Source organism: Choloepus didactylus, chromosome 7, assembly GCF_015220235.1.
Source record: "Choloepus didactylus isolate mChoDid1 chromosome 7, mChoDid1.pri, whole genome shotgun sequence".
Taxonomy (NCBI): domain Eukaryota; kingdom Metazoa; phylum Chordata; class Mammalia; order Pilosa; family Megalonychidae; genus Choloepus; species Choloepus didactylus.
In genome coordinates this window covers 135,650,871-135,674,691 of record NC_051313.1, presented here as the reverse complement: position 1 = coordinate 135,674,691, position 23,821 = coordinate 135,650,871, and the positions used below count along the sequence as shown (strand labels likewise).

Genomic DNA, 23,821 nt, shown 5'->3' with positions numbered 1-23,821 from the left:
GTTTAGTGCTAATAATTTCAGTCTTCTGAAAAAAATACTTTCCTCCTTAAAAAAAGATTTTTGTGGGTTTTTTTTTTTTAAAGTATTGCTGTTATTTAAACAAAACAACATCAGGAGGAATAATTAATTACTTCAAGTTTAATCTGCTAAAGAGGACTATCAGGTGAAGTTTCTTCCCTGATGTAGAAAAATGAATATTATTTTGATTTTTAATTTCCTGATTTTCAGTTTTCTTACACCTTATTATCTGACTCCTGAACTTTACAGGACTCTAAAGCTCGGAGTTAAGGAATAAGTAGAACACACATGAAATTAATCACCCTTTGTAGCACTATTAACTCTAGTGACTAAGATTTTATGATAAAAATATCCTAGGAAAACCACTTTAAATGTTTTGGATGTTATAAATAAACATGATAAAACATTAGTATGTAGTTTTTCCACTAGCATATGCCACACAACATTGTAACTCAAGCTTATAAGTCTGTGCCCCATCTGTGTAGAATTATGGACTGCTTTATTCATTTGCAAAAGTGGAAAATGAGATAAAAAATATGCATACACACACATACATATAACTATGTATGTATATGTATATACACATACTCATATTTTTTGATGAAAGGATGGTGAAAAGTTTTATATTATATCTCTTCTATCTAAAAAGCAAACACTGATTAGTTACTTTTTTAGGAAAATATTTGGCCATTGTTTGTTAAGGTCTCTAAAAAGTCCTCCAGAAATTCTAAGAACAGCAGTATGATTAATAATAAAAAATGTGCCACTCAGTGTCCTTTATTTTTTAATCTCTGAATTATGATCTTAAAAAATTCAGTTCCTCAGTCTCACTAGTCATATTTCAATGCTCAATAGCTCCATTAGGCTGGTGGCTACCATAACAGATTGAACGGATATAGAACTTTTCCATCATCTCAGAAAATTCTATTGGACAGTGTTAATATAGAATAAAACCAAAAATGGGTTCAAAGCAAACGACAGAAGAATACTGAAAGGAATACAATAAGTTTTGTCTCTCCTACTTATTACCAATTTTTTTATAATTTGTATCTTTAGAGGACACAATAGACACACACACGCACACACCCTTGAACACATATAAAAACACATTTTTAATTTATTGTATGCTCTTACTACAAAAATATAAAAAAGAAAAATTTATGGAAACTCTTCAATACTGCCTGATCTGGTAATGTATACAAGCCAAAAAATTAGCCCAAAATGCAATTTCCAGGTGGTCAAAGGCCTGGGGTGCCTGGGATAAGCGAATATCAAACTTCTTGGTAGGAATGTATGTACCTTCATCTTAGGCCACAAGATTCCTACAGCTATAAACCCCTGCTGAAAATGAACTTATCTAAGAAGTCATGAACTGCTTCAGGAAACAAAGTTATCGGCAGATACAAAAAGCTGTTGGATTGAACACCCAACCATGTCAGAAAAGAGAATTCTCAAATAAAGACCCTAAAATAAAAATAAAACTATTAAAGGCATAAAATGTAGTAAAAACAAGACCCTACCAAAAGAGACCAGGCATATCTAAATAATTACTTCATATCTAAATAAGAATCTCCTGAACTTCCAGAAATGAAAAATAAAAGTAAAAGAGAACACTCAAAGCATCCCATACCTCTTCTCCCCTTCATTTACTTTTTTAAAACTGAAATTTATTTTATTTTTATTCTTATTTTCATTTTTACTTTTTGAAGTGATGAAAATGTTCAAAAACTGATTGTGGTGTTGAATGCACAACTATTTGACAAAACTGTGAACAACTGTTGTACACTTTGGATGACTGTATGGTATGTGAATATATTTCAATAAAATTACATTAAAAAAAAGAAAACTAAATGCCCTGAAATTAAAATTTCGATGGAATGATTAAGCAGCAAATAAAACACAAGTAAAGAGAGAATCAGTGAACTGGAGGACAGATGTGAGGAAATACTGACTGTCCCTTACAACCCCACGCCCCTCTCTCACTATGCTCTCAACCCCATCTCTATCTTCACAACCAAGATTCTCTCTCCTTTGCACTTTTTCTTCCATCCTCACAACTCCATAATACTTGAACACTCCTTCCAGGTTCGGTGTCTTATTTATTGCTACACCCAGTAGCTTTGCAGCTTCTATGTTGGCCCGTTCTTCCTTAACATGTCCTCTTTCCTTGGTTTTCACCACTGTATTCTGCTATTATTTTTACTACTTCCCCGGCACCCTTATCTCAGCCTCCTTCATGGTCTATCCTCTTAAACTGCCTCAAAACACTGGTTTCATCTGCCCACTACATGCATGCTTTAGATCCACTTTCAAGATGGCAACACTAATGATTCCCAATCCTACATCTTCAGTGTAACTCTACACCCCCAAATCAAACGTGTTACTGGACATCTCCACACGGATGTCCCATGAACACCTTAAACTAAAATACCCTAAACTGAAGTGACTACCACTTGTTGCAGGTTGAATTGTGATCCCCAAAAGATATGATCAAGTCCCAGTCGCTAGTACCAGTGACTGTGACCTTGTTTGGAAACAGGATTGTTGTGGAGTAATTATGGTGATGCTGTAATGGATCAGGGTGGGCCTTAATAATGACTGGTGTCCTGATTAAGGACAGGAAGATCTGGACACAGCCATGAAGGAAAGACAGCCATGTGAAGATGGAGATTGGAGTGATGCTGCCACAAGCCGAAGAACATCTGGGGACTACCAGAGCTGCAGGAGGCAAGGAAGGCTCCTCCCTGAGAGGCTTTGGAGGGTTCATGGCCTTAATAACATCTTGATTTCCCAATTCTAACCTACAGAACTACAGGAGAATATATTTCTGTTGTTTTAAGCAACCTAGTTTGTGGTCATTTGTTACAGCAACCCTAAGAAACTGATATACCACTAATTTCCTATTATTGTCCAAACCTTATTTTGGTGTACGAGTACCACTGTTTACTCAGTCTTCCAAGATACAAATCCGTAATCATTGCTGACTTCTCCTTTTTCTTTACTAATGGAGCTCACATCCTGTCCCCAAACACGTCACTAAACCTTGCTGACTCTTAAACTCTCAGATACATTTTATTTTTCACCTCTACTGCCACTTGCTTATGTTTCCATAACAATAACATAATAATATCCTAACTGATCTCCCTACCTCCAGTCCTGTTTCCCATGCCTTGCAAATCCCCGACACTTCCAAAGTGATCAGACTTGCAAGTTATAAATATCATTTTAGAAAGAGAACTTAGTGAAGTGAATAATAACTATTGTATCCATACATTCTATATACATTCTCCTCCACCAGACATTTCCAGCCCAGACTCTGTACAAAGTATACTGAATGAATGAATCCAACAATGAATACACTTCCATTGCTTTGCAGATCTAATCTATTAGTAAACATTATATGGCATGTCCCTATTCGTCATCCCCCAAAAACATCTCTTTATGAACTCTCGCTTTTCAAGCAAACTAACCAAATTTCTGATGAGTTGCTGTAGGGCTCCAGAGAGCCCAGGACATGGTCTGGATTGCTATGGGAAAGGGGCAAAAGGAACCCATAAGCTGAGGCTGCCCTAAGATGAAGCGTAGCTAGATAAGACCCTATGGACATCCCCTAATCAGGAAGATATAAGCATCTTTGCTTTGACTGTTCCTGGTTAGGGAGCTCAGTGATTTCTGCCCCTCAGTGGAGCTCTGTGTGAAGCAAAGGGAATGGCCACTCTGTCACTCTAGGAAAGGAGACCGAGTAAAGTGAAAAAGGAAGAAAAGTAGGGGGAAAAATCACAATTAAATATCTCAATGATGACATCACTATAATCCAAGACCTATAAAATTCCATGTATCATGTATGCTTGTTATTATTAGTCTCAGATTTTCATCACTTAGATTTTTTTAAAAAGCAGTTTTATACCACAATTATATGGAACTTTGAATAGGAACTGAAATATGGTAGGTCTGTATAGGTTAGAGTGAAATAGCGACACATCCCAAAGTAATTTGGGCAGAGAATAAAAATATATATTTGGGCCCCCCCTGAGGAGCTGGGAGAGGATGCGGCGGGTGTTGGACTTCCTCACCCGGATTGTTGTTGATGTGCTCACAAACATTGGGGACTGATGGCTCGATATGCTGAGCCCCCTGTCTTGGGGCTTGCCCCTATGAAGCTTTTCACTGCAAAGGAGAGGCTAAACCTGCTTATAATTGTGCCTAAGAGTCTCCGTCTGAGTGCCTCTTTGTTGCTCAGAAGTGGCCCTCTCTCTCTCTATAACTAAGCCACCTTGGCAGGTGAACTCACTGCCCTCCCCCCTATGTGGGACCTGACGCCTGGGGATGAATCTGGGCCCGGCATTGTGGGATTGAGAACATCTTCTTGACCAAAAGGGGGAGGCAAAATGAAACGAAATAAAGCTTCAGTGGCTGAGAGATTTCAAATGGAGTCAAGAGGTCACTCTGGTGGACATTCTTACGTACTATATAGATAACACTTTTTAGGTTTTAATGTATTGGAATAGCTAGAAGTAAATACCTGAAACTATCAAACTCCAACCCAGTAGTCTGGACTCCTAAAGATGATGGTATAACGGTGTAGCTTACAAGGGGTGACAGTGTGATTGTGAAAACCTTGTGGATCACACTCCCTTTATCCAGTGTATGGATGGAAGAGTAGAAAAATGGGGACAAAACCTAAATGAAAAATAGGGTGGGATGGGGGGGCGATTTGCATGTTCTTTTTTATTTTTATTTTTTATTCTTATTTTTATTCTTTCTGGTGTAAGGAAAATGTTCAAAAATAGACTGGGGTGATGAATGCACAACTATATGATGGTACTGTGAACAGTTGATTGTACACCATGGATGACTGTATGGTATGTGACTATATCTCAATAAAACTAGATTTTTTAAAAAAAGAAGTTTTATGGAGATATAGTCACTTACCATACAACCCATCTAAAGTGTACCTTCAGTGGCTTTTAGTATGACCACAGTTGTGCATTCATCACCACCATCAATTTTAGAACATTTTCATGACTCCAAAAAGAAAACCCCATACCCCTTAGCAGTCACCTCTCAATCCCTCTATCCTTCTCTAGCCCCATGTAACCACTAACCTATTTCTGTCTCTGTAGACGTATTTATATTTACATTTTATATAAATGGAATTATACGTATGTAGTCTTTTGCATCACTTAGATTTTATATGGCCTATATCAACAAAAAAGTTTGAAATGAATGTAATATCTTCCTCATAAAAAATGACAGTGTTATGAATTACTTTGTGGGTTAATGAATATTTTATAGGACTTCATTTAAAATTTATACCTGATTATAAAATAATTCCAGACATTATTTAACAGAAATTAAAAAGTAAATATATTATCTTGTCAATTCTCACAGTTTTACATTATACAGCCTGCTTTAGGAATTTTTCATACAAGTGGAGTTATGATTAACTGCTTTTTACATAATGAATTATACTGAATAACAACTAACTTTATTCAATATATGTGTCAGGCACTGAGTCAAGTGATTTATATGCTTTATCTTATTTAATCTTAAAAATTCCTATGAAGTAGCTGCTATTATATCCATTTACTACATGAGGAAATGGGATCACACAGCCAGTCAAGGCACAATCAGACTGATTTCAAAGCCGGTGCTCTGACATAGTGATTACCCACCCTCTGCAACTAGAAAACAAATCCCCCTGCGGATCCAGCACAGCCTTGACTTTGATATAACTGAAGCAAACAAACAGAAAGGGGTAGTCTTCTCCTTCTGAAAATAAAGCACACAAGATGTGTTTAGTAGCCATTTACGTTCCTCACCTTGCATTTTCCTTTGGAGTAAGAGAAACCTCCCCATCAGATGCAATATCAATCTCACAGTGCTCAGGCTGAATTCCTATACCAAAGAGCTGTATGTCCTGAGAGGTATCTGCACCCACCCTGGTATGATCCTGGTAATAAATCATTAAAGAAAGAAAGAAAAAACATATGCGTAACTCAACAACATTTATCACAATCAGTTCGAATAACCCAACAGAATAGGACAAAATTAAGTGAATCAGACAGGAGATGGTACATATTTGGGGCATTATAAGTCAAAAAGTTTACCTTAATACATTAGTTTAAAAAAAAAAGGCAAAAACAACTTGATCAACAATGATTAGAGATCGTTTTAAACCATAAGGAAATCAGACTTGACAGAATACCTTGAGTTCCAATTTTGACTCAACCACTTACTCTTTATGTGACTGAAGGCAAGCCATTTCACTCTCTGAGCCTGTTTCTTTTTTGTCTATTTGACCTACTTCACAGGGTTTTTTTAAGGATCATCTGAGGTAACAGTGAAAGTACTTTGAAAATAGTAATGCACAATTTCAAGAACTTATAAATAAATGAATTCAAGAACCACTAAAAGCAGTCTCATGGAAAGTCATATTTTTAAAAATGTAACTTATTAAAATGTTAAAAAGAGCTAAATTTTTAATTTCTGTAGAATACTAAGCTGGTGAGTTATACCACATACAAATTAGAATAACTTTAAGTTCTTCAAATTTCAGGCATTTGAGGACTTTAACTACTGGTGAATTATTGGTGAACCAATAATTATTGGTGAACTATTGGCTTATCCCCCTCTATTTTTTCAATTATTCTACAAATTATTTAATCATAATTGTTGATAATGCATAACTATTCAACAGAGAAAATATATAGCATTGTCATTCAAAGTTAAGACTTCAGAAAGAATTCCTTACCCTTTAATCATTTCCTAAATAAACAAATCTAAAGTCTTTTAATGGACTCTCAATAAGTCAGGGCTATTTGGCCCATATTTTTGTCTCTGGAAAAAGTAGAACCAAAAGGATGATAGAAGACTGAGGCTCCTTGCTTCAACTGCAGTTTATTCTTCACTACATTTTGTATATTCTCTAGGCAGACCAGCATCCTTAAAAAACTGCCTATCTAATCCTTCAGAAGTGGGTAATACCTCTGCATTTAGAGATTTAGGGTTTTGGGCAGTGTATGTTAGCTGTTTTTTGAGTTCCCTACCTCCCCAATCCTTGGAAGTTATTTAAATATTAACACATATTTTGTTATGTTATTTATGTATGATCATTGTGATGGTTAGGTTCATGTGTCAACTTGGCCAGGTGATGGTGTCCAGGTGTCTGGTCAAACAAGCACTGGCCTAACCTTTGCTGCGAGGAAGTCTGTGGCTGGTTAATAAACCAGAAGGCTGGTTTGTTAAATCATCAGTCAATTGACTGCAGCTGTGACTGATGACGCCAATGAAGGGCATGTCTTCCACAATGAGAATGCAGTCAGCTGAATTTAATCCAATCAATTGAAGACTTTTAAGCAAGACAGATAGAGGACCATCACTACTTCTTTGGCTGACCAGCAAAGTGTTTCCTGAGGAGTTCATCGAATATGTTCGTCAGAGTTGCTAGTTTGCTACATGAGGAGTTCATCGAACACCTTCATTGGAGTTGCCAGTCTGCTGCCTACCCTATAGAATTTGGACTTGGGCATACCCACAGTTGCGTGAGAAACTTTTATAAATCTTATATTTATAGATTTCTCTCATTGATTCTGTTTCCCTAGAGAACCCTAACTAATACAATCATGATTCAGAAATTGTGTGTATGATTAAAAATGCCCCTATAGTCAGCTGAGTGTCCTGTATAAGTTGGAGTGTGTCAGTGTCTTTCAGGTGCTCCAAGTCAAAGAGATGCCTTGTTTCTCACTTCTCCAGAAGTTCTGAAAGTGTGGTCTGAGAACCCTGAGGGTCTCTGAAAGTCTACTTTAATAAAAACACTGATGTGTTACTTGCCTTTGGACTCTCAGTTTTTCACACGCATACAGTGGGGTTTTCCAGAGGCTACATGATGTGTGATGTCATTGCTCTGAAGACAAACAAATTGTGTGCTTGTGTATTTCTATATTTAAATAGTTCTCAGCTTTAATAATCCAATATAGTAAATATAGATAGATATAACCCAGTAAACAAAAGTTCTTCAGGGTCCTTGATATTATGTAAGAGTATAAATGAGTCCTAAAAGCCAGAAAGCTTGATAACTGCTGCAATAAGCTATCCAACATGGGACTGGTAAGCAGCAAAATCTGAACCCAAAGTGCCAACTCCAAAAGGCCATGCTTGAAGGGTGATAATGGGACCAACAGTTATTTCCTGAGGATGCAGGTTTAGTAGGGATACACCTGGAAGAAACTCTGCTTTGTAATCTTGCACAAGGAAGGGTCTGCTGTAGGTCTATGCCAATGTTGTGATCTCCTTAGAATGTCTTGGAAGCTTAACTGAGAACCTGCAGAGCTTTTCGGAATCCTTGTGGCTGAACCTGGAGCTTCTCAGAATCCTTGTCACTTCCCACCTGAGACATCCTCAACAGCCAGGGATCACCTGGACACCCCAGAGGCTGTGCAGGCCCCTCTGATGCCTGCACCTATAGGAAATCAGCCCAACTTCAAAGCCCCATGATGACACAAAATAGCTATTTTTCATCTTTAATCCTGACCTAACTTTTCTTCAATCCTCTTACTTTCAGTGAGGGCCAAATTCGATACAAAAGCAAAATAAAGGAGACAGGCCCCTAGATTCACCTGGGAATTGTGCATGAATGGATCAGGATTTTCAATGGTCCACTTATTTACTCTCCTACCTTTAAATAATAAACGAGGAGTTCATTGAGAGCAGGGTCTGCATTCAGGTTAACTAAATAGCACTTGTCATCTCCCACCTTGATGCCTGATGTCTCAAGGGAAATCCCCATACTTTCAAGTTGCCGCTGTCTCTCCTGTGGACAAAAGACACAAAAGCCAAGAACTCTGTTTGTTGTTCTACTCACAAGATGTATCCATGGAAAGTTTAAGTCTCTGTTACTGGGGTCAATGCCAATAAAACTGCACATTCTACTCAGTTCAGCCAAAGTTTACTGAGAACCTGCCATGTGTGAGATCTTGTGCCAGTGTAATGTGGGCACCAAGAGCAAACCAGAAACCACCTTGGCCCTAAGGCTTAGAGTCTAATAGAGGGAATAAGACCTATATAATTAGAACACAAAGGAGGGGAGCATGTGCCACTGTGAGACACGAAGTGCTGAGGGGCTTCACAGGAGGGAGATCATGATAGGTTAAGAGAACAGGGAAGGGCCAAAATATGGAACCAACCCAAGTGTCCATCAACTGATGAATGAACAAAATGTGGTATATTATTTGGCCATAACAATCATGCTACAGTGTGAATGAACCTTGACGACACTGCCCTTAGTGAAAGAAGCCAGAGACAAACACATATTGTATGACTCCTTTTATATGAAATGTCTTAAATAGGTAAATCCATAGAGACAGAATGCAGATTGGTAGTTGACAGGGGCTGGAAGGAGGGGGGAAAGGATGGAGAGCAACTGACTAATGATTTATTTTGGAGTGATGAAAATAATTTGGAACTAGATAGAGGTCGTGGTTTTAAAATATTCATTTTTACTAAATTCTACTGAAATGTTCACTTTTAAATGGTTACATTTATTTTATATGAAAGAGAGAGAGAGAACCAGTAAAGTCTTCAGGAAAAGAATACAGATTAAACTGTTCATGAAATGCATGTGCAGAGACACATAATTCACTCACACATATGAACCCAGAATTATTCCTTGCTTTAGGTTTTATCTGAAGTAAAATTCATACAGTGTTTTCTAACAAGCCTAAAGAATCAAATATATTGAAAAAAATTATAGTAGTCCTATAATGTTAAAAATTCCCTGTCAATCAGGTAGTCTTATGTTTTGCCGTATGATTTTTGTTTAAATGTGAAGAGCAGGAAAATTTAAAGATATTTCCTATAACCACACCTGTTCAAATGCTGTGCTCTCCACTATTCCTAGCAAATATATAGATTGGATTGTAGGTCGATAAAAGACAAGAAATCAGCGTCTAAACTGATCTTTACAGTCTCTATTCAGTAGAAAGAGGCACTTAAAAGACTTTTTTAAGGATGGCTTGTGGCTACACCAAAAAATGCAGCAAATGAAAAAATCCCAGTACTTCAAGCATACAATATAAAGCTACCTGTGCAATTTCTTCTGTTTTTCTCAGCTTCTCTTCCCAAGTCACTGTTAGTTCTTTAATCAGCTTTTCAGATTCATCTAGCTTCTCTTTCAGTTCAGGGGCCTTCATAGCCTTTAAAGTGAAACCAAAGATATCTGATTTTCAAATTTTTTCCACCATTATGTACAATACAATCATTTATTATCCTTTCTTAAGCAGTTGTCAACAGTCTGTTGGCAGCAATTAAGTCACACGGTGTCAGGGTGCGTTTTAGACCTTTATTAATCAAATGGGCTGTAGGAGTGCGTGGCCATTCCTGTTTAAAACAAGAAAAACCAGAACTGGTGCCCTGGATTCAAATGATACAAATCATCACAGAGTAATTTTATTCATCATACTCAAATTTCCCATTTAAAGGCCTAAAAGATTCTAAAGTTCATCTTCAAAATTAAAAAGTAGACAAAAATGTTATTTAAGCAGGGTTCCCTTTCAGAAAGAGAGATATAATGACACATTACCAACAAATGTATCCTGGTTATACTAACCTACTAGGAAAAGGTGACAATTTTCCTTATTTATTTGCAAAGTTGAATCTGGGCCCTTTATAGCTACTTGTCTCTATTCATGGTAATAAATTTGACATATTTTATTATTCACTTCGAAGGAGGACATCTGGTTAAAATGGCAGTAATTTCTTTCTAAGTTCATTCAGTGAGAATATCTGTAGAGTCTAAATATAGACATATGCAGCTTCAAAATTTTTTTTGGACTTTATTTGGCAACAATATGCTTAGTAACACAAACCTTTTCTTAGTGAAACCCTATGAAAAAGAAAGATGGCGGGGCTTGGACAAGAAGCTGGAGAGTAGAAGACCTGGAGGCTCATGGAGCAAGCCTGGGTTTTGTGAGGTTAATGGAGCCTGAGAATGATACTGAAGGCTGGGTTCAGGGAGACACACGTGAACAATCTAAGGGGAATCTGCTGTGACGACTCTTCTTTTTCCTTTGGCCAGGCACTGCTCTACCATCTGGCCTGGATTATGTGATCATGGTGGAAATGCAGATTCAGAAATAAGAGGAAGTAACTAGATAATCCATCTATAAACAAATTCCAGAACAACGACACTTTCTTTTCAGGATCACAATTCTCTTCCAAGTTTATCTGTATTCTGATTTTTTTAGGTGTTTTTGTTGGCATCAACAACAATAAAAATCACACCAGATGCACTAAATTATGACGACTATAATGATAATAAAGATAGGAATATTTATGGAGCACTTACTACGTACAAGGCATTGTGCTAAGTGCTTTTTCAGTTTCAAATGTTACACTAGGACTTAAGGATGAAAAAATTAATAAAAATTGGCTTCCTACTTTTTAGGAGCATATAGCTTAGAAGGGAAAGACACAAACAAATAGTTATAATGTAATACCACGATCACCAATTCACAGAGAATTCAGATCCCTGGCTTCACCTCATTTAAAAAAAAATCTTTTTGATTATTTAATTATTTAGGATGAAAAAAAGTAGTTAAACAGTGCCTGGCACATAAGAGTTCAATAAGTGATGGCTATTACTTGTATTTTTTCATAGCTTAATACACTCCTAAAATGGGATAAGAATAGAATAGTATGAAGGAATATGAACTTAAAAGTAGCAGTCTAAAGTTCACACCCAAGTCCTGACATGTGGAAGGCATGGGACTTAGACACTAAGTCTTCTGGCCTCCATCTCAGTCCCCTTACCTATTTCAAATGAGACAGTGCCTCACCCAGTAAATTTCATAAAGCAACTGCTATTTGGAATAGGGTGTGATAATCAAAGTACAGGTAAAGCCAAAAAAATATGCTAACAATGCAAAGTTATTGATTCTGCTTCCTGCCAAGAGTAGCTGTAAAAGAAAAAATAAAAAGCAATTTTTGTATCATTCTGAATGCTTAATTATCATTGGTCATGCCTTCTCCACAGCTTAACAAGCAGATGATATATAACTAGCTTCTCTGAAAAGTGCAAGGTGCTGCGGAAATACAGTCAACAATGTTAATAAATTATAAAAATAACACACGTGGCCCTTAGGTTCTCACATTGTGAAATGTGTGCTCAAGAGTCACTTGATTTACTGATACAATTAAGCAGACACTGGAACACCGTGATGGTAAACTATGCCACAATGACTTAGAAGCTCAAGCAAGCATGTCCTCACCAGAAACCACAAATCAGAGAACGTCAAAAATGGGGAGCAGCAGGCTGATGTTACCTCGGCCTGTGAAAGCTGCTCTCTTAGCTTTTCCACTTCCTCCCGCAGCTCCCGGATGACCCTGGCGTTGGGATCCTCGTTGACCACAGCATGGTTGACGATCCTTTTGGCGCGGTCTGCATATCTTAGCGTGGAGAGTGTCTCTTCATAGTTGTCTGCTGCTGGGCTGATGGTGGCTATCATGGAGGTCTGGCTGTTGCCCCCCAAATTGTCCTGTGAAGGATTTCAAAGAGCATCTTAGGAAACAAGGCCCATTCCACACACAACACGTAGGGTGAAAGCAAAACATACGCTTGTACGACATACTCTTCACAGGGAACACGCTACGTGGAAATGGGTTTGTACCTCACAAAAAAATTTCATGACAAGATAGCACATGGACTCTCTCTATTCACAACAGTGAATAATGCCCGTCAAACAGCATAATAATGGAATGAAAAGCAACAGAAAATATTTTCATTCTACATTTCCAGGAATTAAGATGACTATTGTCACAAGAGCTCTGTATATTTAGCTAGCTTTGCACACACCTTTCAGCTGCTGCATTTGAAACAGCCAATTTATAGTTAGAAAAGAACCCTAGAACAATGCATTACCTTAAGAAGCCAAGTGAGGACTGAATCTCGATAAGGCACAAATTTGTTTTTACCCTTGCCGGCTGCCTGATCAGCCAGTGAAGATATAACCAGCCCCAAGGTTGTAAGGGACCTGCCAAAAGAAAAAAAAAAAAAAAGTTTTGTGGAATATTCATTTTCATAAAACAATAATCTTTCTAGGTAATAAGTATTAAACATGCAGAATAATAAAGCCCTAAAAATGATACAATTAAGTCTAAATTAACCTGACAGGAAGCTGAGAAAACAAAAAAGCTGAGAAACAGAAAGTAACTCTATTAAGGTAATGGAATGAATGTAGAATCTCTATACAAATCTATTCTATTCTATTCTATAATAGGACCAAATTCAGAATCTAGAAGCAACATTTAAAAGATCACACTCATATGCACAATATAGATAACCCTTTTTAGGTTCTAATGAATTGGAGTAGCTAGCAGTAAATACCCGAAACTATCAAACTACAGAACCCTCAAATCTTGAAGACGATTGTATAACAATATAGATTATCAGGGGTCACAATGTGATCGGGAAAGCCATGTGGATCACACTCCCCTTTGTCCAGTGTATGGATGGATGATTAGAAAAATGGGAGAAAAAAAAAAAAAAAAACACCCAGTGTTCTTTTTTACTTTAATTGTTCTTTTTCACTTTAATTTTTATTCTTATTATTTTTGTGTGTGTGGTAAATAAAATGTTAAAAAATTAATTTTGGTGATGAACACACAACTATATAATGGTACTGTAAACAACTGTACACTTCGTATGACTGCATGGTATGTGAATATATCTCAATAAAAATGAATTTTAAAAACGAGAGAAAGGGATAGCAATAGACAAGATAGGATTTAACAAATAATTACAAATAGTAAATCTCAATATAAAAATTTTTTTTAGATGCTGGGGTGTTAGAATAGCCGGAAGGAAATAACTGAAATCGTAGAACTGTAACCCATAACATTCTACGAAATTCACTCTTTAGCTACTCGTTAAATTATAATTTGAAAGTTATCACCTTTCTGTCTATATCTTATATTTTACAATAAGGAAATAACTGAAACTGTGGAACTGTAATCCATAACATTCTTTGAAATTACCTATATAACTACTTGTTAATTTGTACTTTGATAGTTATCACCTTTTTGTGTATATGTTATATTTTACAATAAGGAGATAACTGAAATTGTGGAACTGTAACCCATAAAATTCTTTGAAATTTGCTAACTGTTAAATCATACTTTGAAAGTTATCACTGTTATGCATATATGTTAAATTTCACAATAAAAAATGTATTTAAAAAAAGATCACACTAGAGAATTTTAATTTATTCCAAATGTTATGGCTAAAAGTCTGAACCATTTAGTCTTTGGATCTGATTTGGACCATGCGGGCCTCCGGTTTTGTCTCCCAGAATGACGTATCTACAGAGCACCCTTCCACTACATGATGCAAAGTGTACTCTGTTTATCTGCTTAAAGCTGGCAAATTAATTTCACTGTCGGGTTATTTCGGTTGTGCAGAAGCAAAGAACTACTAAGCAGAGGACAGCATATGGCTACTGTCTCAGCCCCTGATACTCAAGGTAGGATGGCATCATTTGGAAACTTGATAAAAAGACAAATTCTCAAGGCCCACCCCAGACCTACGGAATGAACATCGGGTGAGATCCAGCGAGCTGAGCTTTAACCAGCCTGCCAGGTGATTCTGATGCACACTTACAGCTGAGAACCACTGGCATAGGCCAATGAGCTCTCTTTGGTGGCTAATGCATGTTCTCCATTCCTGGAGAAAGAGCCAGAAGCAAAAGGCCACATATATGATTCCATTTATATGATACCCCCAGAACAGGCAAATCTTCAGAGATGGAAGGTACATTAGCGGTTGCCCAAGACCAGAGTAAGGGGATGACCAGTGATGGGCACAGGATCTTTCTGGGGCATGAAAATATTATAAAATTAGATTGCAATGATGATTGCACAACTCTATGAATATACTAGGACCTCTGAATTGTACACTTTTAAAAGAGTGAACTAATTGTTATGTGAATTCTTATTAAAATAAAGTTGTTAAAGGAAAAAAAAAAAGTCCAGCAAGCCCAATCACTCCTCCAAAGGGGACAATTTTAAGAAAGCAAACTGCATGTGACATGTGTAACATAGAGGCAAGTAGGAGCTCAGTATAAGGAAAGAGCACATTTCCGTTTTAGTATAACATATAGGGCATTTTTCACCATTTCACAACTATTGAAGTAAAAATTTCTGTTGAAAGTAATTCTTTGAACTACCCCAGATATTTTAATATGCAACTGCAGCATAAATTATTTTAATTCACACAAACATAAATGGCTCAATAACTCAGAGTTCCCTATTAATAACTTTAAGGTTTGCAAGTGGCTCATCACATGAAAATACATTTGGGGGAAGGCACGGATTGTTCATCATTGTGACAAGATTTTATTCTGTCTGTGGCGACTCTGATACACCCTAATTTGACTGTGTAGGGAGAGAAAAGGGTACGTTTCGGGTACTCTTAATAATGTAACATTAAAACAAATTGGTGCTCCTGGAGCGAAAGGTAAGGGATGGTAGTTCATCAATGTCCACTTTGTGAGATCAGTTCAGCACGTGGGGCAGAGGGGCAGAGCTGCACTGCAATGATTACAGAACCCCAGCCTCAGTGTGCTCGTAGCTTTATAACTAAGTCAGAGAAGCATATTATTAGCAGGAGTCGCACTCTTTCACCTAATAGCATGCACACATTCAAAACAAACAATCTATCTAAACCTATTACAGTCCCCTTGGAATGACAAAGCATTAACTGCAGGGTGAGTGGGACTTGGGAGCGAGGGAGAGAGAACCAGGTCACCCAGGGACGTGTAGCCCACCCCATCCTTCCATTCTAGGTTCCACCCAGAAGTCAGGATCCAGAGGCCTCTGGAAGAACTACAATTCTGAACATTGTTTGAAAGTTAAACATCTGAACGTTGAACCATAGGCTCACATGAGAAGATTAAACATACAACAAAATGCTAAATATAGCTCCTGCTAGCACTGTCTTCAAGCTAGAGGCAAATGGGAGGACCATGGGCCTCACAGGTGTCCAGACAGGATGGGAGAGAATTTGCCAATTTTAAGGACTGAAAACATTATTCCAACAAACAGTCTGATTCTATCAAGGCACGGCTCCCTCCCAAAACCTGCTGGAGGTGAAAATGGTAAGGCAGCTTCTGACCTTTAAATCTCTGCTACTGGGACGCCGCTTACAAATTCTCAAGGGGCGGGTGGGGGGCAAGGAGGGGCTGACTGGAGAGAGGGAGGAGCTAGGCTAGGATACTCCATTCATAAACAGAGAGCCATGTGTTAGGATAGAAAATTTTAAAAATCTATGTCTATAATCATTTTTTTTTGTATTCAATTTTATTGAGATATATTCACATACCATACAATCATCCAAAGTGTATGATCAGTTGTTCACAGTACCATTATATAGTTGTGCATTCATTACCAGAATCAATTTTTGAACATTTTCTTTACCACACACAAAAAAAGAAAGAATATTAAAGTACAAAAGAATACCCAAGACATCCCATCTCCTTCACCCCTCCCTATTATTCATTTTTTTTTTCATTTTTATTGAGATTGTTCAGATACCATACAATTATCCAAAGATCCAAAGTGTACAATCACTTGCCCCTGGGTACCCTCATACAGCTGTGCATCCAACACACTTAATTTTTGTTCAAATTTTAGAAACTTTTCATTACTCCAGACAAGAAATAAAGTGAAAGATGAAAAAAGAAAAAAAGAAAAGGAAACGCTAATCCTCCCTTATCCCTAACCAACCCCCCTCAATTTTTGACTCCTAGTATTGATATAGTATGTTTGTTACTGTTTATGAAAAAATGTTGAAATACTACTAACTGTAGTATATGGTTTGTAATACGTATATAGTTCTTTCCTATATGCCCCTCTATTATTAACTTCTAATTGTATCGTCATACATTTGTTCTGGTTCATGAAGTGATTTCTAGTATTTGTACAGTTGATCATGGACATTGCCCACCATAGGATTCAGTTTTATACATTTCCATCTTTTGACCTCCAACTTTCCTTCTGGTGACATATATGACTCTGAGCTTCCCCTTTCCACCTCATTCACACACCATTCAGAGCTGTTAGTTATTCTCACGTCTTGCTACCAACACCCCTGTTCATTTCCAAACATTTAAGTTCATCCTAATTGAACATTCTGCTCATACTAAGCAACCACTCCCCATTCTTAAGCCTCGTCCTAAATCCTGGTACCTTATATTTCATGTCTATGAGTTTACATATTGTAATTAGTTCCTATCAGTGAGACCCTGCAATAATTGTCCTAATGTGTCTGGCTTATTTCACTCAGTATATTGCCCTCAAGGTTTTGTCATTGACCCATTTTTTTTAATATGGTTTTGTTCACTCACCATACATTCCATCCCAAGTAAATACTCGATGGTTTTCTGCATGGTCATACATTTATGTGTTCACCACCTTCACCACTATCTATATAAGAGCATCTACATTACTTCCACAAGGCAGGAGGGAGAGTCAAAGAAGGTAGAGAGGCAAAAGAAAGAGGTAAAAAAGAAAACGACAGCTAGGAAGCAGCAAAAGGAAAAATAACCTTAAATCAAAGTAGAATAAAGAATCAGACAATACCACCAATGTCAAGTGTCTAACATGCCTCTCCTATCCCCCCCTCTTATCTGCATTCACCTTGGTATATCACCTTTGTTACATTAAAGGAAGCATAATACAATGATTCTATTAGTTACAGTCTCTAGTTTATGCTGATTGCATCCCTCCCCCAATGCCTCCCCATTTTTAACACCTTGCAAGGTTGACATTTGCTTGTTCTCCCTCGTAAAACAACATATTTGTACATTTTATCACAATTGTTGAATACTCTAGATTTCACCAAGTTACACAGTCCCAGTCGTTATCTTTCTTCCTTTCTTGTGGTGTCTCACATGCTCCCCACCTTCCTCTCTCAACCGTATTCATAGTTACCTTTGTTCAGTGTACTTACATTGTTGTGCTACCATCTCCCAAAATTGTGTTCCAAACCACACACTCCTGTCTTCTATCACCCTGTAGTGCTCCCTTTAGTATTTCCTGTAGGGCAGGTGTCTTGTTCACAAAGTCTCTCATTGTCTGTTTGTCAGAAAATATTTTGAGCTCTCCCTCATATTTGAAGGACAGCTTTGCTGGATACAGGATTCTTGGTTGGTGGTTTTTCTCTTTCAGTATCTTAAACATATCACACCACTTCCTTCTTGCCTCCATGGTTTCTGCTGAGAGATCCGCACATAGTCTTATTAAGCTTCCTTTGTATGTAATGGATCGCTTTTCTCTTGCTGCTTTCAGGATTCTCTCTTTGTCTTTGACATTTGATAATCTGATTATTAAGTGTCTTGGCGTAGACCTATTCATATCTCTTCTGTTTGGAGTACGCTGCGCTTCTTGGATCTGTAATTTTATGTCTTTCATAAGAGATGGGAAATTTTCATTAATTATTTCCTCTATTATTGTTTCTGCCCCCTTTCCCTTCTCTTTTCCTTCTGGGACACCAATGATACGTACATTACTGTACTTTGTTTCATCCTTGAGTTCCCGGAGATGTTGCTCATATTTTTTCATTCTTTTCTCCATCTGCTCCTTTGCGTGTAGGCTTTCAGGTGTTTTGTTCTCCAGTTCCTGAGTGTTTTCTTCTGCCTCTTGAGATCTGCTGTTGTATGTTTCCATTGTGTCTTTCATCTCTTGTGTTGTGCCTTTCATTTCCATAGATTCTACTAGTAGGTTTTTTGAACTTTTGATTTCTGCCGTATACATGTCCAGTGCTTCCTTTACAGCCTCTATCTCTTTTGCAATATCTTCTCTAAACTTTTTGAATTGATTTAGCATTAGTTGTAATTCCTGTATCTCAGTTGAAGTGTACGTTTGTTCCTTTGACTGGGCCATAACTTTGTTTTTCTTAGTGTAGGTTGTAATTTTCTGTTGTCTAGGCATGGTTTCCTTGGTTATCCAAATCGGGTTTTCCGAGACCAGAACAGGCTCAGGTCCCAGAGGGAAGAAATATTCAGTATCTGGTTTCCCTGTGGGTGTGTCTTAGAAAATTGCTCCACCCTTTGATGTCTCAGGTCACTGTGCTTTTCTGCCCAGCAGGTGGCACCTGTCAGCCTATAATTCTTGACTGGTGTGAGGAGGTATGGCCATGTTCCCCCAGGCTCTGGGGTCTGGTTCTGAATGGAAAGGGCCCCACCCCTTTCCTCCTAGAGAAGACAGACCCCCCAGGTGGAGGTCATTAGCATTTCAATGGTCTCACTCTCTGCTTATGCTGTCTCCGCCCTTCCGGGAGTCATAGCCCTGGAAACTGAAAATGACTGGGGCTTTCTCCACTGAGCCAAAAAAGAAACAGACAGTCCCCTTCAGACCCAGTCAAGGCGACCCTCCGGCTCTCCCAGGTCAGTCGTCACCCAAAGCCTCTGTCTGTTTTTTTGGGGATTCGTACCTGTAGTGAGCAGTTCACACTCGCTACTTGAAACCCCAGTTGGAGCTCAGCTGAGCTATATTCGCTTGCTGGGAGAGAGCTTCTCTCTGGCACCACGTGGCTCTGCAGCTCGGGCTATGGGGGAGGGGGTCTCCCGACCTGGTTCCGCAGGTTTTACTTACAGATTTTATGCTGTGTTCTCGGGCATTCCTCCCAATTCAGGTTGGTGTATGATGAGTGGACGGTCTCGTTTGTCCCCCCACAGTTATTCTGGATTATTTACTAGTTGTTTCTGGTTTTTTGTAGTTGTTCCAGGGGGACTGCTTAGCTTCCACTCCTCTCTATGCCGCCATCTTGCCCCTCTCAGCCTACGTCTATAATAATTTGGAATTCAGGATCACAATGAAAATAAATGAAACTTGGGAGGATCAAAAACAAAATTAAAGGTCCTCTCCGATAAGGTAATCAATGAGAAAAAAGTGGTGTCATAATTCAAAATGTTTTTTTTCTTTATGGACTTCTCCGAACCTACATAGTTTCCCTTGAAACTGTAATCACCAGATTCCTTTCCTTGGGAATGGATATGATGTCATATGAGTTATCTGTACTGTCTAGGATGGATTTCAAATATGCTATTTTACCTATTTTTCCAATGATCTCTTCCTAAGGTTATAAATATAAAACTTATTTAACTTTATTAGAGTTAGTGGTATATGCATTTCTGTCTCTCTCTTTAGGTTATGATCACCTTGAGGGTAGAGACCATTCCTTGCTATATGGATTGCTCCATGCAATTACTATGCCTAGCTTATAGTAAGCACTCACTAATTATCTGCCGAGCTAAACAGAAACTAGAATACATTGGAGACTAGAACATGTACCTCTTTCTAAAAAGGACTAATTGAATGATCATCGTGGCACACATTGTGGCTGTTGACTTGATATCCATTCTCTGATTCTTTTTTTTTTAATGCAATTTTACTGAGATATATTCACATAACAAACAATCAATTCTCTCATTCTTACTTGCTAACGAATCCCTGGCTTTTCTGGATAGCAATGTGCCCAGCTGAAACTCCACTTCCCAGATGCCACTGCTGCTAGGGGTAACCAGGAAACACAGTTCCAGCCCCAAAGATGAAGGTAAACATTACTAAGGAGGGATCCCAAGGAAGCTATTGTTTTCCTGATAAGAAAGATATATATTTAGCTGACAGAAGCCTGTGGTCCTTGCTTTTCTTCTTGTTTGGAACACAGATATAGATACAATGCCTGGAATTGTGGAGCCACCTTGGCATCATGAGGATGATGGGAACACACAGTAAGTAGAGCTTGCGTCCCTGATAGCATTCCTGAGCCACTGCATCAGCCTCTGGACTTTTTATTAAGTGAGACAAATAAATTCATTGTTTGATTGCCACTGTGGTTGGTTTCTATTGCCTGTAGCAGAATGCAATTCCTGGCTTTTAAAGAATTAGTCAAAAGATGACGAGGTTTGTGGATTTGTGTTTACTGCTCCTTCCCACCGAGTCGTCACTCTCAACAATAAAGGAGAAAGGCAAAAGAACATGGGTGATGAATAATGCAAAAAGCACAATATCATCAAATGACAGGAGAGGAAAGAAAATAATTACACCTGCAGCAGGGACCTCCCTTCCATTCTCCATTTTCCAGTGTCTAATGTCAATCACTAAACTCAAACAATGTCCATTTAATGAGTATCATTCCCAATCTCATTTCCATTTCAATTGCTTTGGTGTCATAATAAAGTATATGCTAACATTTCCAGAAATGGGTTCTATCAAACACTTGTTCTGAGGCTATTAATAGTATACACCTAGAATTCTATCATCAAATAAGTTTGGGGAATGATGAGTTAAAGTTCCACAGAATTCATTACTGCAGGACTTCTTGTTGCCTTCATGTGGCTCGTCATAAGAAGGTTTCATAGCCTTTCTCAAAATTATGTGTCCAGGGACCCTTTTCTTCTCACAGCCTCTTGAGGAACTAGTGTTTCACTTTGGGAAACACTTGGGTAACCCTGTTGTCCTCCCCAAAGACATGGCTACTGTGTCCCAAGGAGAATTCTGTCTGTCCCCTGTGGGTTTCTCACCTTAAATTAAAAGACATTTATCCAGATTTCCTTTTCAGGTGCTCGGACCCTGCAATATACATGATGTAGATTAATAAGAATCCCACACTTAAATAGTGGGCAGAAGCAGGTCATTTTTATTCTCTTTAGATACAACCCCGTATTTGGTAATTTGGGCAATATCTATTTAAATGAGGTTTCCAAGAACAAATGAACAAGAGACACAGAAAGCACTAAAGAAGAAACGAAAAGAGGACTGAGTCACATGAAACATTAGCAATATTATGCTTATACATTACAATATTATAACTTATAAGTCATGCAACAGAATTCTAGGAGTAACATTAATTTATCTAGAACTAGTGTCCAATAGAACCCACTTTTGGAAATGTCAGTATAGTCTTTCTTAAACTACAACAATTGAAATGGAAACGGAACTGGGAATGATACGCATTAGATGGAAACTGTCTGCATTCCATGGTTGGCCACTGTTGAGGATGAAATGCAACCGTTTTCATTGGGCATTAGCAGGAGTGCTCCATGCTCTAAATGAGTTCTCAGAGAAGCTGAACCAGCCAGCCTCCAGGAGCAGGGAAAAAACTTCCTCGTTCCATTCTCAATAGACAAGTGGGGCAGCAGACTGACTTCTCCAATTCACTCCCCAGGAAAACAGTCTACAGGTGACCTAGGCCTCCCCTGCCCTGAGATGTCGTGGCAGGGTACAGCCACACAGCACCTTAGCTCTTCAAAGGAAAGGAGTGACACGTGCTTTAAAGCGCTTAAGAGCTTATGGAGGGCTGAAGTGCCTAAATCCACAGGCCATTAAACAGACACTAAAGTCTGTGTGAAATCCCCGACAGGTTCTGGTTAAGGGGATTATTAATGTTCTACCAAAAGAAGCCCGAAGAGGAGACAGAGGGTTACGACATGGCAGGGATTTCTTTAGCTTTAGCACCCAGCGGGGCATACACACTGTTTTTATGGTTTAGAAAGCCATTTGTGGAGCTGTCATGCAGTAGTTTCACTTCGTTACGTATTTTACTTTATTAATACATATGTATATAGAGCTTACTATGTGCTCGGCACTGTTCTAAGCACTATATAAGTAGTAACTAATTTAATCTTCATAACAACCCTACTCACAGGCACAGAAGGGTCACCCAGCTTGTTTGCATCACCAAGAAACTGAACTTTCTCCTCTGGGAAGCCCTTCCTGAGCCTCCAGGCGGAGTTAGGCACCCCTCGCCTGTGTTCCCAGTGCACCTTGTGTGTAAGTTTCTGTGGCACTTCATGCATTGATACAACCACTCCAAAGGTCTTTCTTCCCCAACAGATCTTCAATTTCCCGAGGCCAGGGTACCATCCTACTCATCCCTGTGTTCTCGTGCCTGGTCCTGTGTTCAACCCACATTTGGATCAGCAAAGTGCAGGTCCATAATGTCTTATTTGAAATCCATGGGTCCAATGGGTCTCAAAATTCAGAGTATTTTGGGTTTTAGAAAGTTAATTCTGTGCATACACCATATATGATCCCAGTAGGATCTTGGACAACATCCCAAAATAAAACACATTAATATTTATACAGTTAAATTTATAAATGTTCACACTAAGAGAATATATAAAGCCTATAAATATACATAAAGATTATATATACCCTCCTGAGAGTTCAGGTGAGGGTTTACCAAGTAAGCTATGAAAAAAAAGTATTTGGTTTTCAGAGCCTTCTGGATCTTGCAATTGTAGATAAGGAATTGTGGGTCCCTATTTCTATGAGGGTCTCTTAGGATAGCTGTACAGGCTCCACGGCATTGATGACTGGGTGAAGATATCTCATTTATTCAGTTACTACAAAGGACTACAGAGGGACCCAGGAGGAAAGCCAAGGGAGTGCTTGCTCGATCCACCCTGGGCATGTGGCACATAAGAGTTGACTAAGGTAGATCAGAGACAGGGAACAGGTTCCAAGACAACTCCACTCCCTACTAGCCAGTGATCTTGGGACAAGCACAAGACCAACTTGGCAAGCACCCATGGGGTGGTAAATGAGTTATGAAAAAGTTTCATATTTAAAAACTGGGTTATATAGCATTTCTCAAACTTCTCCTTCACTGGCCCTGACTCTCCTGCCTCTCTCTCCTTCACTTAGAAGGATACTTGTGATAACACTGGGCCCACCCTACATAATCAAGGCTAATCTCCCCATCTCTTAATCACATCTGAAAAATCCCTTTTGCATGTAAGGTCATGCA

General features: G+C 38.4%; 1 protein-coding gene across 6 annotated transcripts in view; it reads right to left on the bottom strand.

Annotated features, from left to right (window-relative positions):
• Positions 1-23,821, bottom strand: part of KIF13A (kinesin family member 13A) — a 208,647-nt gene that overhangs the window by 60,100 nt on the left and 124,726 nt on the right. For all 6 annotated transcript variants that reach the window (XM_037842486.1, XM_037842482.1, XM_037842487.1 and 3 more), the window contains exons 10-14: positions 12,935-13,046; positions 12,339-12,551; positions 10,101-10,211; positions 8,696-8,830; positions 5,841-5,971 (exon numbers count right to left, since the gene is read on the bottom strand). In XM_037842486.1, the coding sequence (XP_037698414.1) occupies positions 5,841-5,971; positions 8,696-8,830; positions 10,101-10,211; positions 12,339-12,551; positions 12,935-13,046 (702 nt within the window). The remainder of the gene's footprint in view (positions 1-5,840; positions 5,972-8,695; positions 8,831-10,100; positions 10,212-12,338; positions 12,552-12,934; positions 13,047-23,821) is intronic.